General features: G+C 43.7%; 1 protein-coding gene across 2 annotated transcripts; it reads right to left on the bottom strand.

Annotated features, from left to right (window-relative positions):
• Positions 1 to 650: 650 nt before the first annotated feature.
• Positions 651 to 17,170, bottom strand: VXN (vexin). 2 transcript variants are annotated; one of them, XM_084511267.1, is made up of 6 exons: positions 17,056 to 17,170; positions 13,003 to 13,058; positions 7,865 to 7,991; positions 3,826 to 3,887; positions 2,471 to 2,559; positions 651 to 1,819 (listed from the first exon to the last, which is right to left on the bottom strand). In XM_084511267.1, the coding sequence occupies exons 1-6, from the start codon at positions 17,120 to 17,122 to the stop codon at positions 1,633 to 1,635; spliced, it is 588 nt and encodes a 195-aa protein (XP_084367393.1). In that variant the 5' UTR covers positions 17,123 to 17,170; the 3' UTR covers positions 651 to 1,632. The 2 variants fall into 2 exon arrangements, with proteins under 2 accessions (XP_084367393.1, XP_084367394.1); XM_084511268.1 differs by having other exon boundaries at positions 652 to 1,819; positions 2,471 to 2,556.
• Positions 17,171 to 17,505: the final 335 nt, after the last annotated feature.

Genomic DNA, 17,505 nt, shown 5'->3' with positions numbered 1-17,505 from the left:
CTGAAAGGTTTCACATCACACAGACCTTGGTTTCTCAGGTTGTCAAGCTGTGAACCTTTCCTGTGTACCTCTCCATCCTGCTCACCCCAAAGCCAATGGACCTGGTTGCTTTTGCAGCCTTTCTGTCCTGCCTGGGCTGTGCCTTGGTACTTCTGATTTGGTGGCCTTTGGCTGTGGATCGCCACCCAAGCCTGCACCTCTGTAGGCTGTAATCCCAGGCTCTCTCAGTTCTCCACTGGAAGAGAAACTGGGAATACCTTTTTTCAAAGCCCAAGCTGAAGATATCTTAACACAAGCAGTGGATGAAGTCGGCAGATGCCACAAGTGCAGAAATTACTTGGGTAGTTGTGGAAGGAAGGGAAGGAGATGTAGCTGCAGTTACACTGCTGGCTGCAGTCATACCATTCACACCTGTGGTGCATCGGTGGCCACCCATTCATTTATGCTTTGGAGCACTGGCAGTTAGACCACAGAAATCATCACTGCTATGAGCTGCAGGAGCCATAGTTTCTCCAATTTTATATTTAAAATTGTGTATTTCAGCAAACCAAAGTCTTGTACAATGACCAGGGTAGCACTTATGTGAGACAAGTATTGTTCCTGACTAATATAATGTTGTCTGTAATACTGGCGACATTTTTTGTATTACTTTTTTTTTTTTTTTTTTTTTTTTTGAGGAAAGCCAAGGGACCATGATCAGCAATTTCTAAGTTTGAAAAAAAAAAAAATGGGGGTAGGGGATTCCATTGAATCCACCAGCTCATAAGCAAAGGTCTGGTATATGCAAATATCTCACATTTAGTTGTCTACTTGCATCATTTATGTATTTTCTTTTCTACTAGCATTTTGCACACTTAGGAAAATGTTCTGTACCACACAGGTAGAACGCAAGTTACTGACTTAATAAGCAGGTTCAGTGGAAGAAAGTATTTCTTGAGGTTATTCAGAAGCTCATAATTTGAACTGGCAGGGCACTTTAAAGCACCAGTGACTTGCCATGTGGCAAAGTTTGGTAAATCTGTATTTGCAAACTTGCTCAGTTCTGACTCATCTTTTCTTTAAATTTTTTTGCATCTTTTACTCCTGTCTTGAAACATCAAAACTGAAGAAAAAAAGATGTGTAGCATACGTCATTTAACCAAGCAAGTAGTAAGATGCAGTTTTTGTCTCCTTTCTCAGAAGAAAGGATATGAGAAGAGGAAGAGGGCAAGCAGTGGTACACAACGAGCAAACCCCTGGCACTCAATGGCACTCAGTAACAAAAACAGAACCGTAACCTTGCAGGAACACACAAACATCTTAGCAGGCTTCTCCTGTTGTGAGTCTGAGCTGATTCAGATAGGACGTGTACAATAGGTCAGCAGTAGTGTCAGCATCATTGAGTCAAGACGTACATCTAGTGGGATACTTGGGGTTCTAGTGTATTGCAACAAGGAAAGGCTAGCACGCTGCATCACACACCATTTTTACCTTAGTTAGCCTTTCTCCTACGTTTCTGAGGCAATGGCATCAAGTAATGAAAAGGATATCATTTTCCTGGGGGAGCTGTGCTGTATCTGTTCCCTTATCAATCCTAGAGCACCTTGTCCTGGCTAAAGAAACTTTTGTCTTTCTGAGAGATGCCAAGACTTGTCAGTCTGCCTCAAAGGCACTGTTTGTTGCCCCCAGGTACTCCGACTTCTTCTTGTGCTTCATCCACATCTTCCTCAGCAGGCTGGGCGTCCCGCACAGGTTTCCTCCTGTCAGTGGTAGAGATGCTTCTGCTCCTGGTGGCAGGGTCAGGTCGTACTCTGCCATCTTCCTCAAGCGCTGCCTGTGGCTGGCAAATAAAGCACAGGAGGGCTGGAATAAAGCACTCTGGGGCCCTCTTTCTGTCTCTATGATGACCAGCCACTGAAACCCATGGGCTGCCCGTTCCCAAAGGTATGGGTGTCCCCATGATGCTGTGACAATGAGCTCAAATGCCACCCAGATCCATTTCTGGGTTAACCATCTACTGATGAGATGCATTTATACCATGGTCAAACTGTTCCTTAATTACACTCCAGAGACAAAATGGCAACTTAATTACATTTTCCGAACTGCCTTAGGACCAATATTATAGACTACATAGGGGGAAATAGTTAAATTTTGGATTTAGATGTATTTTTTTTTTCTAGTGACAGAACTGTAGCTGACACCAGGGTGGCTGTACAATAGCTATGGTTAACAGTGTCATCAATGTGTTCTTCAGCCACTGTCTCCCTCCCTTTGGGAAGAAGCAGGTTTTCTTTGAGGAGGTTTTACAGCTGTGATTCAGAGATCTGTGGCTGAGGAATTCCTTGTGGTCCCGGTAAAGCCGTGCCTGGCTGGGGGGTGTCACCGCGTCACCCGTTCCCTCCCCACCGGGCAGTGCCCACGCGCGGCTTCACTGGGAGACGGGGATGGAGACGGGGATGGGGATGGGGATGGGGATGGGGATGAGACTCACTCGTCTGCGAGCGGGTGGTCATCCATGGGGGAGCCCGTGAGAGCCGCCGGCTTCGCTGTGATGGGGATGGCTAATGATGACGGGGGCTGCTGGGGGAAAAGTAACAGCACTGCTGAGTGGGAACCTGAGTTAGTCTGAGGAAAGAGGCTTTTATTTTTAATTATTTTTTTAAGGAAAATGAATGCATGCTGTAAATCTCTTAGCAAGAAAAAGCAGGTTAAGGACCTGACTGCTGTGTCCTTGCCCACACAACCATTTTACTCACATGAACGGTCTCACTAGTTTCAGCACAGCAGCTGTATAAGCAGGACTTACACCTCCCCAAAAATGTGGAAGGTTAGCAGACCTTTTTATTCCTTAGTTTTTATGCCTGGCTTCTTTTGTTCAGGTCATGTCTACGGCTGCTTTCCCAACCATCACAATTTCTTGAGCCTTTATAAGTGTTTCCCCTGAACTTTTAGGTGTGCTCTGAAAGAATCCCAAGACTTTAAGCTGTTTGAAATTACTTTTGCAAATATTCTTTGAAATTCAACCAGGTTAACTGCTGGTAGGTGTAATTAGTTTCATCACATTAATAAAATTAATGCTGTTAATTCTGACCATCCTTAAATACTGGTCATTTTCCTTGAGCGTAGGCCAGCTAACAGCTAGCTGGTATATTGTAGCCATACAAAGAGCATTTGAAGCCATAAAGTTTCTGTAGCTTAGTCTAGTGTTGGTCAGAAACTTTTCAAAGGACTATTTTCTGTTTGAAAATCTAGTTTTTCTAGAATGTTTTGAAAATTTGAAAATTGTGTTTGAAAATTGTGTTTGCAAGAAAAAGAGGAGGAAAATATTTTAGCAAAGCTGAATCATTCTGAACCAAAACATTTTGTCCCTCCTACTGAACAAATTTTCAGATTTTGTATGATGACAAATTTTCAGGTTCTATATGATGATTTCCTGTTGACTCTGTATTGACCTTTGTGATTGATCTGATCAACTTTTCAGCATTACGTTTTGGAGTGTGTGAATTATTTGACACTTGTTCCATCTTAGAAACACATCTTTTCCCAATTGATGAGGTTTCCTGAGGAGCACGAGGCTAATTCCTCCCAAGTCCTGCCAGGGCTGACCATGCAGGTGCCGGCCTGCCTCCATCCCACAGCATGTCCTTGGTTCAGGAGGGGCATCTCTCCTGTGCCAGCTCCTGCTCCCAGCTGGGTAGCCCCTGGCATCAAGCCTGTCTCAAAGCCTTAAAGAAGCCCTACAAGTGCTGCCACAGGCTGCCACTCTGTTAATGTGGGACATGTTAACAGGTACCAGGTTTTAATACGCATGAGGCAGTGGCAGTCGGTCTTGCTGTATTCACTTACCAAAGTTTTTCTATCTGACTGGTGATTACAGGACTTGGATGACTCTCGTTCAGTTATTCCCACTGCAAAGCATGAGAAACAGGGCATTATCAGTAGTTATCCCACTGGCACAGCTTATGTTAAAAGCACCCTTCTGCTAACACAATTTTTGTGTACCCTTGATCTCCCCACCAGGTTTGCCCTGTCTAGGAGCAGGGAGTCATTCTCCCTTCTGGGTTGACCCAAGGAATTATTCTTACTCGGACAGCGATGTGTGTGACATCCACCCCACCACAGGGAAGGATTTTAACCTTTCTGTCTGCCTCTGGCTGAGTGGGACCTCCCTCTGCTGTCCTCGAGCCTGGAGGTTAGCTTGCAATTACAGGCGAGTGCTCAGCCAAGGCCTTCTCCCCATGTAAATGCTCACTGACATTCCTGCTTGTTGTGCCAAGGAAAGAAATGAAGAAGGGATTCCAGATTTTTTTTTCTCACGGAGCCAAATCCTCCCATTTGGCTGTGGGAATGATGTGGATCTCTCTCTCTCTCTCTCTCTCTTTTTTTCTTTTTTTTTTTTTTTTTTCTCCCCTCTTTCTTTTCATTCCTGGCCATTTTTAGGTGCCTGCTCTTTTTTAAAAGTGGTATTCAAGTAAGGGAAGAGCACAGACATACAGAAACACCAGGAGTCACCAAGATAGAAGATACAATATTATTCACAACTGCTGTTACCAAGGAAATATAAATAATGACTGGAAACCTCAGAAATAGCAGAGATGCTGCTTATAGCACTGTCTCCAGCGTGAGTTAACAGTCAAAAATGTCTTGTCCTTCTGGGGGCAATAGCTGACCGAGATAAATATCTTAACTAGCTTCTCTCCTGCTGCTCTCCCCCGCCAGTAATTCCATTAGGTACCTAACTGTATCCCTCACGTCAAAGTTTAATTCAATTACTTTCTCTCATCTTGTGTGTTAGGTTACTAACAGTATTGGGAAAGTGGCTCCAGGCACCAGTGCTTCAGCTAATATTCCCATTATAGATAACATATATAGTTAGTTACAATATATAATCTATATAAATATTACCATTTACAAACAATACACATAAACAATATATATATATATTGTTTATTTGTTTGTTTGCTCTTATATTGTCTGATTCTTCCATTCAGCATCCCCCTCCTATTAGATATAGAAAATGCTCTGGTCAACTTTTGCAAAATATTTAAGCAAAAGTTTAAATATTTTTTGCAAAATATTTAAGCAAATTGAAGCCCCACGGCTTCAATTTGGTAAGTGCTCGTCAGGACAGGGGTGGCTGGGTGCAGTGTGAATGCCACTTCCAGAAGGTGCTATGGATGGCCAAGCATGGGACAAGGGTTGCTCCACACCTTTTACTCTGACTTTGCCCTATATTTCCAAGATGAGTGCCTGCACAAAGCTGAGTACTTCTTTCCTATAGAATAAACACATTTATACGCATATATATTTAATCTATCCACCCTGTGAAGCAAAGCACAGCTTTGAGGCCTGTCAGGAGTTTACTGTTCTGGCCCTGACCCCTGACCTGCTCCATGCTAGTACAGACTGTCCTTACGCCTTGATATTTGTACAGCATTTCTAATGCTAGCAATAGGCATGCTGATGCTCTCATCTGTACTCTTTGCACATTTCTAGCTTACTATGAAAATTTAACTGTTTGTTCTATTACCCAGATTTCAATTTGTGCTTTATCAAATCTGAAGTCTGCTTAATACTCAACAATAATTGTCTATGAAGCAAGCCTGGAAAACACCAAAGCCAGAACTATTCCCAGTAAGGATGTTGAAGGTTGTTTTTGAGGGTTGAAATTTATGTAGAGGGTACATTTGTAGAGATTAATGCAAACAGATGATGTACATCCTGGGACAAATATATATATATATATATCACTTTATAACCCATTAGGCTGGCTCTCAGCTGTTGAGAAACAGCTGCAGAAACCTTTCCGCACTCTTTCATGGCACCTCATTCTGTGTGTAGATATTTGTTAGTACAAAGCATACTGAAACCAGAAGCTGTAGCACATCATCCAACCCAAACCGTTCTATGATCCTTTGATCATAGCAAAGAGCTATTTTTATTTTCATACAAATATTTGCAAACACTTCGTCTTTTCTCCCCTTAAAATGCTAAATTTGTAGTCAGGTGATCAAAAGTTATGAAGCACCAGAACTGGACCACGGTTATTTTATTCCCCAGAGATCTAGCCATTGAGATTCAGGCTCTAATTTGTGACCAGAAACCATTTTTCCACAGATTGTTCTGCCCCATTCAGTGCACCATATAGAGAGTGTTCACTCAGAAAGTAGTTATTCATCCTCAGCTTTTATTATTCAGTAGATGGTACCGAGTTTTCCCACTAGTGAATCCTCTAAAGGCTAGACTATTCATTTTTATGTGCTTTTCTGTATTGCTGATCACTGCAGTTAACATCTGCTCAAACATTAAAAAAAAAAAAACCACCAGCTTCATAGCCTGCTGGCTTTTCCCTGTACTAGGGAAACAAAGAGTACTGAGTTTAAGATTACAGGTTCCTGGGATGCAGTTTTCAGAGGAATTGAGCAGAATCCAGCATGGTTTGCAGTCAAAGTACTGCTTTTTGTGGCAGCTAGAAATGAGTGCTCCTGGGTATCAGAGTCTGAATTGTGAAATGGGCACCCAGAAAACAGGGGACGTATCAGCTGTGTTAGGTGATGTGCACCGCTGAGGAACCTGTTGGCAGTGATGGACAGAGCTTAAGAAGCTTTTTCAGGAACTTGGAGATGTCCCACTGCGTTCTCTGAGCACTTTCTGTGCCAGGATCCTACACATGTCCTCATTACGCTACACAAGCTAAGGTAGCCCTAGAGGAGCTCTGGTGTCCTGAACAGATGCTCCTGGTGAAATTGGCCTGCATCCTTTCTCCCATTGGTGCCTACCTGGTCTCTTTTCCCCTTTGCTTCCCCTCACAACAGACACCACAAGCCTCTTCTTTCTCCCCCAGTCCCTCCCTGCCACCCACTGCCTCCCAGCCAGTCCCACACATTCCTTCTCCAACCCTCCTCCAACTTCTCAGCCCCAGCTCTTTGTTGAGCCATGTCCTGGCTCCTTTCCTGGTTTCAGATCTTTCCCCACAGTCCCAATCTCAGTTTGTCCCTTCCCAGTTTCCCAGGCCCTGCTCTTGCCCACTCTGTGCTCAGATCAGGTGCCTTACACACCGTGCAGTTGCAGAGGGCTGGTGTGAAGAACATGCTCGTTCATGGTGGGATCTGCTTTACATATTTAGCAGCTTTTAACAGCTGAACTTCCTATGTCTCTACCAAACATGTGCCATATGGGATTTTTCAAAGTCTTTTAGCTTGGCTGCATCTGGGTGGTTTTTCATGGGAGAGCAAAAGGTGTGTTTTTGATTAAAAGGCCACCCCATGCCAAACATCATGGCCCTGCTCCAGCTTCTTCCTTCCAAGCATAACACATCAGCACTGAGGGAACTGAACGACCAGTCTGTTTATGTTTATGCATTTTCTTTTTTTTTTTTTTTTTTTTGCATTGGCAAACTCTATCTTCTCCTTCATGGGTTCTCACAAATATGATGAACAAGTTTTGGTTGAAAAAAAAAAAAAAAAAAAAAAAAAAGAAAATCAGGTCCATGGCTGACATCCAGAATCTAAAATTTCATCCTGAATGATTATGTTTTGGCAAATTTTAAGCAACTGAACAGGGATCTTACATAATAAGATGAGTCAGGCAAGCTCAGTTATAAGCAATCTATCATCGCTGCAATACTGTCAGCTCTTGGAAAGGGAGAGTTTATAACTTTGAATAAAGCAAGTGCTGCTTTATTAGGTTGCTCTTGCAGGGAGCAGAGCTCTGCAATGATGTGGTCTTCATCTCATAAATTCCACCGAGTGTTTTAAGCATGGAAGTACCCTTTCTCTACATAACAAAATGTCTGCTTCACTGCAGACTAGAAGACTGCAACACCTAGAAATGTTCCGAAGCAGTGGAGACAGAGAAGGCGGTGAAGCCACTTCTGAGGACTTACCATGCATGGCGGTGCAGGGTCCCTGCTGCCCGCCCCGCAGGCGGCCCAAACCCTGCACCTCCTCTTCTCTGTAGAACATTTGGTGGAGACTACCATGGTGGGGCTGACAGTCAGACACCGCTATCACCTGCAGGGAAGAGGCAAAAACCTCCTGTTAGAGCCAGGCTGGGACACGGCCACCTCTGTAGGCCAAAAGGGGGTCTGCTGTCAGAGTCCTGATGGAGCAGCCTTGGCTGGGAGCAGTGTGCTGCTTGCTCTTCTGACCGCTTTCCTGTCATCATGTTTGGTGGGGACTGGGGTGGGATTCATCTTGTTTGGTTTCTGACTCTGAGCTTGAAAAACACAAAGCAAGGAAAAATGAGGTGTGTTCCCTCGGGGGCCCAGGTGCTGCGCTGCAGCTTCCTGCATTTGTTTCAAGGGAACGAAGTGTGGCCCTCGTTATCTTATACTGATTCAGGATACCCCTCTGAGTCAGCTTAGCTTTAATTTCTTATTGCATCATATTTTGGGCAGTCATTTTGAGCATGCAGCGTGAATTAAAAATGCGATTTCTTTAGGCCTCTCCTGTCTCACCTGCTATTGACACGGGAAAGGCCTCATTCCACCCACTGGTCTGCCTTCTAACAAACACTCCAGGTAAAAACAAGACAGCATGCAGGTACATCCCCTTGTGTTCATAAAATCATTCATTTTCTTGAAATAAATTTGAATTCAGTGTACTGTTAATGTGCAATATTCTGTGTTTGTGAACCTTCTCGCAGATTAAAAACACATGCAAACAGATGTTTCCCAAAACTGGAACAAAATAAAAGCCCAAACCTGACCACTTTTTACTTTTTTAGATTGCTTGTATCTCCAGCAGTCTGCTCTGGATACTCATGACCAGCAGGACAAGGAGCAGGAACAGACTGACAGCAGGCAGAAATGCTGCTGCAAAGGGCTGGTGAGGCCAGCAAGCCCTAATCCGAGACCTAAGAGGGGTTTTCTTCTAGTTGGGTGGATCTCGGCAGGCAGCCTAGCGCAGTCCCTTCTCTGTAAGCTACTTAAGGTCATGCCCGGTGCTAAGGTAAAGCCAAAGGGCCTGCTGGTGTCCTTGAAGTCAGGCATGTGCAGCAGGTGGGGTCTGGCTCTCCTGACCAGCAATCTGGCACTGCTTGGCAGGGCTGGGCCACGCCATCCTGCCCAAAACTCAGGAATGAGGGGGCTGCTGGTGGTGGGAGGCCTCCTCTTGCTGCTCCATCATTTAGCTCTTGCTCACACTTTGTTGTGTTTGGTGTGTGGCTGAAAATTTCTGCAGCCCTCTCCTAGCCAGGCACCTGAGGTCGCTGCTTTTGCATGGTCATGGAAAGAACATTTTTGGTAAGTAGGATGCGGGCTGCAGCAGTCTCTAGTCCTGAAAGTGGCTTGTTTGATCAGTGTAAACCACAACTGACCTGAAACTTAACAATCTGCCTGTGCATTGCAAGGGATGATACTTAGTTTGAACTCCGTAAATAGCAGGAATTATTTAGGCACGTTATCTGCGTTCTCAAGGTCTCTTGTGACATGCTATATCAGGAGTGCCAGAACTCCTTCAAGCAACTTTCAGTGCCGTTTGCCATTACAGTCAGGGACAGCAGCACCACCTCAGTGAACTTGCCTGTTCGCAGCATTTGGCTATAGTACACTTTGGGAGTTTCTTAACTCCTAATTTGAGACTTCACTGTGTCTTTGGCTACCTCACCCATTACTGTAATACATACAGACTTATCTAGGTCAGGAAACTAAACCTGCTGCAGCACACTTTTGATCTAAAGTGGAGCTGACATTTCTGTAGGGTACTTAGGGTAAGGCAGAAGGATCAGCTAGAAGTCACTTTTCTTTTCTAAATGCACTAGGAAATTTAAATCTTGTGTGAATGGCAGAGTCACCCAAACTCTGCCGAATTAGTAAACTGCTCTTGAAATAATTACTGACTTAAACCTCTATGTTATTTGCACACTTCATTCTGTTTGCAGAATGCTGACTCTGAATTCAGAGCTCAATAAAATGTCTTTTTTAAAAATTATTTTTATTTTTTAATGTGGACATGCACATGAGGGCACTGAGGCCTTGCACACCTGCTGGTGTTACACAGAGGACACAGAGGACTCAGGAGCGTTGTAGGACAGTGCGGAGGCTGCTGCAGCAACCCCATCAGCACTTCTGGAACAAAAGTCCCCCAGAAGGGGCCAATTAAACATCTGGGTTTGGGTAAAACTTCAAAGCTCAGAGGCTGGGCTATGAAGTGATTGTTTATAGAGGAAATGTCAGGTTTTTGGAGTTAAGCTCTTTTTTGATGGTCTAATGCTGATCTAATTTTTAATGTGGCAGCACTAGCATACACAGAGGGATTTGCCAGCTTTCTGCAAAATATTCAGGTACTGTCATCAAGAGTGTTTTTAGAGTTGTAATCACAATACTTGGGGGATAGGAGTGCATGGAAATCAAAAGAAAGGATCTATTGTCACTGGGAAGAACTTTTAATAGGACAAGAGGAACTGCAAATAACAATATTGCTGAAATAATTTTACAAAAGAAGGTGCTTCTCCCTTTCACCCTTCTACTGCTATGATTGTGCTTTTGGGATGAATTCTCAAATGTCATGGAAGTTACCTTAGGTCAGCCATCTGAATGTTAACTCACTCAGTGCTACACTGCTTGAGTATTTCTGCTGTGAAAAAAAAGTCTGGCAGATGTCCACGTTGCTTGCTATTTTAGCCCTCCTCTAGGATTAAAGTTGTGCATCCACTGCAATCACCAGAGCAGAAGCTCTCAAGTTAGCTGAGGCATTTCTACAGCACTGACAGCAGGTGCAGAAGTAAAAGTGAAAAATAAATAATCATACTGCTACGTTAGTGTGGGTATAGAAATTGGTAATCACAACTTCCTCACAGGCGTCTACATTCCACTAGGTGCAATTTATTTGAATGGTTGCACATCAGCAGCTGCATCACACTGAAAAAGAGGAATGCACAACTCAAAGAGCTGACTGTCCAAATTGCATTGGTTTGCAAGCCTTGCTTATCTGGATCTGCAGACCATTCCTTAGGCTTGGTGCTCCTGCAGCTAATATGATGCTGTGTGCATCATGACTAAGAGCCAGTCAAAGGATATCTCTAATTGGGGTCAGGAAAGCCCCAAAGGAAAAAGAAAATCATACCAAAATACAGCAACAAAATAGGGACTTTCCTCTCTTGTTTTCTTAGACCTTTGTGAATGTAGTGCTGAGTACAACAGCTGACCCAACCCAAATTAAATATTAGAGGCCCCCTACGTGGCAGAAACAATTTTCTGCTGAGTTTTTAGACATCATAACAGGCATACGGTTGCCCTAGATTTTGATGAGAGCTAGCTGAAAATTATCCAGCTGAATAGGTTTATGAGAAAGTTCTGATTAGAGGAAATCTGGGCATTTGGTTGGAAAAGTATTTATTTTGTCAAAAACAAACAAACAAACAAACAAAAAAAACCACTGTCTAAGCATTCTGCCTTATTAAAACAGTTCACTTTTTGTTTGGGCTTTTATGCTCTTTTTACATTATGTGACAACATATGTTAGAGCATAGCAAATAAAAAAAAAATGTTTCTAAAAACAGCTTATTTTGAGCAACACTGGGACACTGAATTTCATCCTCATTTGGGTCGAAGAGTCACTTCAAAACCTCAGCCTGAGTGACTGGGTGAAAATAATATTTTTACAAACTGAGAAAATACACACATTCGTGGTTTTTAGTCAAAAACACTGGAATATTCCTGACTCTTATTGGGGTCCACTTCAGTATCCTATGAAGTATTTGGGTTCTGTGATCTGCTTTAATAACCAGGAGAGGGGATGGGAGCAAATATGGCAAGTTTTTTCGCAGTGCATGGGTACATGTGGTAAGCAGGGGGACCCGTGGTGCTGTGGGGAGATTAGGGAATCTGGACTATAAAGAGAAGGGCATCTACAAATGGGGATCAGGCTGGTAAGTTGGATAGAGCATGGGAAGAGGAAAGACCATGGAGCAAAATCTTTCAACAAAGTGCTAGAGAACTACCTGTGTCTGTAATGAGAAGAAACACTTTGACAGAAGAGTCTTAAAGCTTGTGCTTTAACATGCACAAGAGAAAGCAGGGCTGTCATGCCTACAAGACAGAACTGCAATAAAAGGATGATGGAAGGGGTCATGAATAGGCTAACTGGGTTTAAGAAAGGAAAATTGGCTCTGAAGACAAGAAAACTCAAATGAAACTGATGTGTCAAACTGTCTAAACTTGGAAAACATTTTCTCAGTGTTCAGATCTTTTACTAATGCTGTTATTACTATTTATTTAATAATAATGCCCAGCAGATATAATCAGGGACAAAAATACATAGAGACCTATTGAGGAGAACTGCAATGAACACAAGTCACCCATTCAGTGAAGGGAAAGCAGGGAATGAGGAGAAGAAAACTGAGACTGCATAGCATAGGGCTGTGTTTAGGCATTTTTCTGCCCAAAGCAGGGGCGAGCACTGTGCTGGATGGTAGGAATGGAGAGAGAGGAGAAAACCATACACAGATGTAAGCTGCTGAGGTGTTTAGGTGCCAGGTTGACCCTGTGCCACCAGGACCAAGGGACAAGCATCCTCCCATGGCTCCCTTGGAGTCATTTTTTTGACTGGAGGTTACAGCCCATCGCTTGAGGTTTTCCTCCCAAATTCTCTGTGTAATGTGGTACTGGCTCCTTGGTTTATGTGTGTATGTGTTGCTATGATTTGCTTGTTTTTCTTTCCTGCCTGTCCCTTTGGCATTATTATTAGTGCTTTATGGATCAGAGTTAAGTCTGTGAATCCCTCAGATGACCCGTGTTGATAAGCTATGTTCATTTTGAATAGCTCTGCACAAAGACCTTTTTTTTTTTTTTTTTTTGAGGAGTTTCAAAGTAATTCTGTAATAGTCTGTATATACAGATTAAATCATCTGTAGCTTTATAGGAACTTCCTTTTCTCATTCTCTGCATCAGACACTGCTGAACTTCTTTGCCCTGAATGATCTGCTTCCCATTTCTCCATGGCATTTTGAAAGATAAGCTTAGCCAAGTAGAATGAAAACAAACAAACAAAACAAAGAGAGAGGGAGAGAAATTTTTCTTACACTCTTGGTTAGGATGTGCTGCGTACTTTTGGCTCTCCTCCGGGCAGGACTACATGCTGTGAAAAGAACAACAGAAAAACGGTCAGGGTGGGGTGGAGGCAGACATGCCCAAGTAGCACGCAACGGTGGTGTCCATTGAAGATGCTGGTGAGGATCTTGCTGGTTTGGGGTGGAAATGGGCACTGCTCTGTTTGGGGTGAAGTGTTAGGAGACCAGCAGCGACCCTCACCTCAGGTAGGTTTCCTGACCTGCTGCAGGGGGGCACAAGCTGGGAGAGAGCCTCCAAAGAGGCCCGTGGTGTTTGACACTGGTCTGGTGGCTCTGTGCATGTCAGCTCTTCTCTTAGCCCCCATGATGGGGACATAGAAAAGATAAGGGCTGGAGACAGCTGGTGTTGGATAATAACTGCTATTATTGGGGGAAATGAAAAAAAAACAAAACAAACAAACAAACAAAAAAAAAAACACCACCACAACAACAAAACCTCACCTTCTTTCAGTCTTATAAAGCCACTTCTCATTACTTCGTGGTGCTGTAGCTGTGCTACACCAGTGAGATTAGGTCAAATACACCTCTGACATGCCTCCAAAAGAATGGCATGGTGGGGAGGGGAGAAAAAGAGGGTTTAAGGGGGATTCCAGCTGAAACAACCCAAAATAAAGTATTTTTTTAAACGTCACCTCAGAGACCATTTTCTAGCTATACAATGCAGACATCTGTGGGCACAGGGCAAGAGCCTTCCCAAATGTCTGCACTTTCCCATGGGTTTCCAGGAGGAATCAATATGTGACCTTTTCCTATAGGAGGCTGTGTCCTGGCCTGCTGTCTAATGATATTTGGGATAGGGGCTCTTTGGTGTTAGGAGAAACTGAGCTTCTCCTTCCATCCAGCAAGCTTCAACCATGGCTAGTATCTACACTGACTTTGGAGAGGTCGATCACTTTATTTAAATACAGATTTATTTTTTTTCCAAAAAGCTCAAATCACTTCATGAAGAAATTTCAGTTTTATCACATTATGTCCAAATAACAACATTTGTGCAACATCTGTTCCTTTTTTTTTTTTTTTTTTTTTTTTTCAGCCACAAAATGACCCATTCAGTACTTTAAGTTGATGCAGCATTTTGCTTTAAGTTTTTCTCCATTTGGTTTCTTAAACCCATGAAGACACCAAAATCATAGGCAAAACAGAAACACTAGCCACAGGACACATGAGAAATGAGGATCGTCAGCCAGGCTTTTGACTGGTCATTGCACTCACACGGAAGTGACTGGGTTTGGATGGTCTTTTTTGGATAAAGTGAAAATTGGTTGAACACTTCTTGTTCCAGTTTGACTTGAGACCTGGAAAACTCAGTTATTCTCCCAACTCTTGTTGTATCCTACTCTTTGCACGTTAGAATTATTACCCTCCCCTGTATGCAGGATACGGGAGTTATGGCTACAGGATTTAGCAGCTGGTTACAGAAGGGAGTCTACAAAAACTTGAAAAATTTGGAGCCAGGTTTAACTTTAATTCTAAATGCTGACCCTGTGGGCAAGGCATGTGAAGGGAGGCTTCCCATTCAGGCTCCATTTATAGCCCAAAGGCCTTGAAGCGTCAGGAAGGTTTGTTAGGGAGTCGCACGTGACTCTCGCTCTCCAGCTGACTTTGCCTTTACATTTTTGGCATCCAGGAGCAGCACTGCTCATCTTTGCTATGCGTTCATGTCTGTGGAGACTTTGGAAGATGTGGAAGCAGCTGGAGTTGGCCCAAGGCTTCTCACTACTGCTGCGAATCTGAGTTCCTGCCTTAAGGCGATGAGGTGCGGTCCTGAAGGACCTGGGCCTACTACAGCTGCGGTGGCCTCCACAGTGCTGGGCACTGCTGCCCATGCTACGGCCTCTCCTTGGATGGTGTGAAGGAAAACTGAGCAGCTTTCAGGGCTGTGGTGCAAGACGAGCTGGCCATGGGACCAGAATCACTCTTCCCACACAGCCTGCATTTGTTTAAGAGGCGCCCCTGGCCGTGCAGGACGATGCCAGCAATGACTCGTGGCATCCCAGGATTTCTCCCTTGCACACAGGGAAGTCGCCAGCCCCGGAGTGTGTAGGTGCTCAATCACAGGAATCCAGGCATTTTGGCAATTTTAGTGGAGGAATCTAGGCAAACCAGGAGTCTTAGTGCCTACAGCCAGTAGCCCGCAGGTCTGGGGATCACAGCTTTCGGTAGCTCACTGTTCAGGTACTTTCATGGATCCAGACCTGAAATCCCCACTTCAGATGGGTGGTCTGATTTTCTGCAAAGCTGAACATCTGCAGCCACCACTGAAAACCAGACCACCAGTTCAGACACCACAGTGAGGATACAAGTACTGAGCATTAGGACCCCATTAGACAGAAACAGCATTTTGGCCAAGCTCTGCCCATAGTTAAGCAGGATGCTAACAAAGGAGGTGATAAATCTTGTCCAAGTCCCCTGCTAGCAACCTGCTGAGGCACAGGGTGCTCACACACCTATCACAAGCGAGTTATCTGTGTGCATAGAGTTAGTGTGCTCAGCCATCAGCCTGATCACAGCCTGTTTTGAATGGGGTGGTATCCTCAAGGATCCCTACTGCCTTCTCCTGCATGAGTAGTTTTATATTTTAAAACAAGGCAAGCATGGGGTGAAAATTGTACAAGCACAATTTTTTTTTTTTAATTATTTTTTCTTTTTTCTTTTTCTGTGAATGTGTTGTAACTTGCTTTTGAAGCTGAACCTTTACTGCTGGTATTGCACTGTGTGAGGAGTACAATCATTCATTGTTCACAGACAAAGCACTTTAATTAAACTCAAGTGCAGAAAAGTTTAGTGGCACAAAGAATCACCTTCATGTCTCTGGCATTCTACTGCCCAGTGTGAGGAGTACAGTTTATACGTATTTCTTCCAGAAGTGAGTACTGTTGTGCTGTTATTGGCACCAGGCTGGTGCACGATGAACCGTGCACTAATGTACTTAATGGTAATAAATTTGCCTATTTTCAGAGTGCGTACGATCCACAGACTGACTCACTCGCTGCCTGTCATTTGCCAGCATACGTGGCAAATGGCTCACATGGGCTGAAGAAAGGGAAGGCATGAAAGGGAAGTCACAGCACCAGCAAACATGCAATTACTTGAATAGCCATTGAAAGAAGAGTGAATTGCGGAGGTAGACGCGAGTGACCCACTTGCACAGGAATACAATGGCAGCAATGAAAACAGTGGGGTTGCGGGACTCTCCCTGCAAACATGATTTTTCTGCAGGGAGCAGGAGCAGGGAGGCATGGCTGAATTCTTGCAGATGCCGTTTCTGGATTTGCCTGCAAGAGGCTGTTTGTATGTACAGTCCAGATTTCAGGCAACAAAAACAATTACAATGATGGTTCACTTTGTCATTTCCACTTACATTCTGAAATTAAGCAGCTGAGAGCTCAGGCTTGCAGCTTGCAAGTAAAGATCAGATCTGGCCCCACAATTTGTTTTCCCTGCTTTTACCTGCTTTCTTTTTCTTGTTGCTGAAATATGCAGCTATTGAGTTTAAACTAATTTGTTCAATCAAATGCAGACTAGGCTTTGTCCGGTTCTTACTCTTCATTACAAGCAATTAATGTTAATCATGCATTCATTTCGAGGGCATGGCTTTGGAAATGTTCCACTTATTGAGCCAGCAGACTTAAATTCCACATTCATGCAGTTCACCCAGTTCATCTGAGCTGCTAACTGCTCACAGAACTTCATTTTCTTTTCTATCACACAGAATAGCCACACAGTTGCAAGCTGTCACTTTAGCAATTACCTCATAGGTACACGAACACTGACTCCAGATCTCTCCCAATTTTGCCTGTGCGAGGATTTTACACAGCCACAATGTCGAAGCACCTGCATGGATTAGCTCCAGAAAGAAGCAGCGAGCACCGAGCTGGCAGCGCAGCGCGGCGCAAGCAGAACAGACAGATGAGCTGCTCCTTTCAAAGGTTTCTCTAAGGATAAAACCCTCCTTCCATCCAAAAGACAACACCGCGCCCAGCATTATAGTTCCGATGTACTCACATTTGGATGAAATCACGGTGGTGAAAACTTCTAAATTTTCGTCGCTGCAGCTGTAAATCTGGTGCATTTTCCACCTCTCTCTCCTGACTGCCTTTCAGCTTCATGCAACTGCTCTGAACTTCTGGTAAATAGGTTTCACTAATCCAATCTGGCTCTGTGATCATTGTCCAGATCTACAAAGGACAGACTGATGCTGTGATCTCATCTCATTCCATATTCTTCATTGCAACATTTTCTGCTCCCATCTGCCTTTTTATGAATACTATTAATGCAAAGATTTAATTTAGCTGTTACTTAAACCTCTACTCAGATAGGAACATTTTATCCTTTTACCAGTTTGGAGAATCCTCTACAAGAAATGGCTAATAATAAAGTCTGCTCTGTGCAGCTAATGTATGGGCAAGTAAAATTTTACAGAAGTGCTGCAAGGTTTTATAAAATGAGTTGGGT

The sequence above is a fragment of the Aythya ferina genome (genome assembly GCF_964211825.1).
Source record: "Aythya ferina genome assembly, chromosome: 2".
NCBI classification, from domain to species: Eukaryota; Metazoa; Chordata; class Aves; order Anseriformes; family Anatidae; genus Aythya; species Aythya ferina.
Note: the sequence above shows the minus strand (reverse complement) of the source record. Positions and strands in the feature narration are given on the sequence as shown.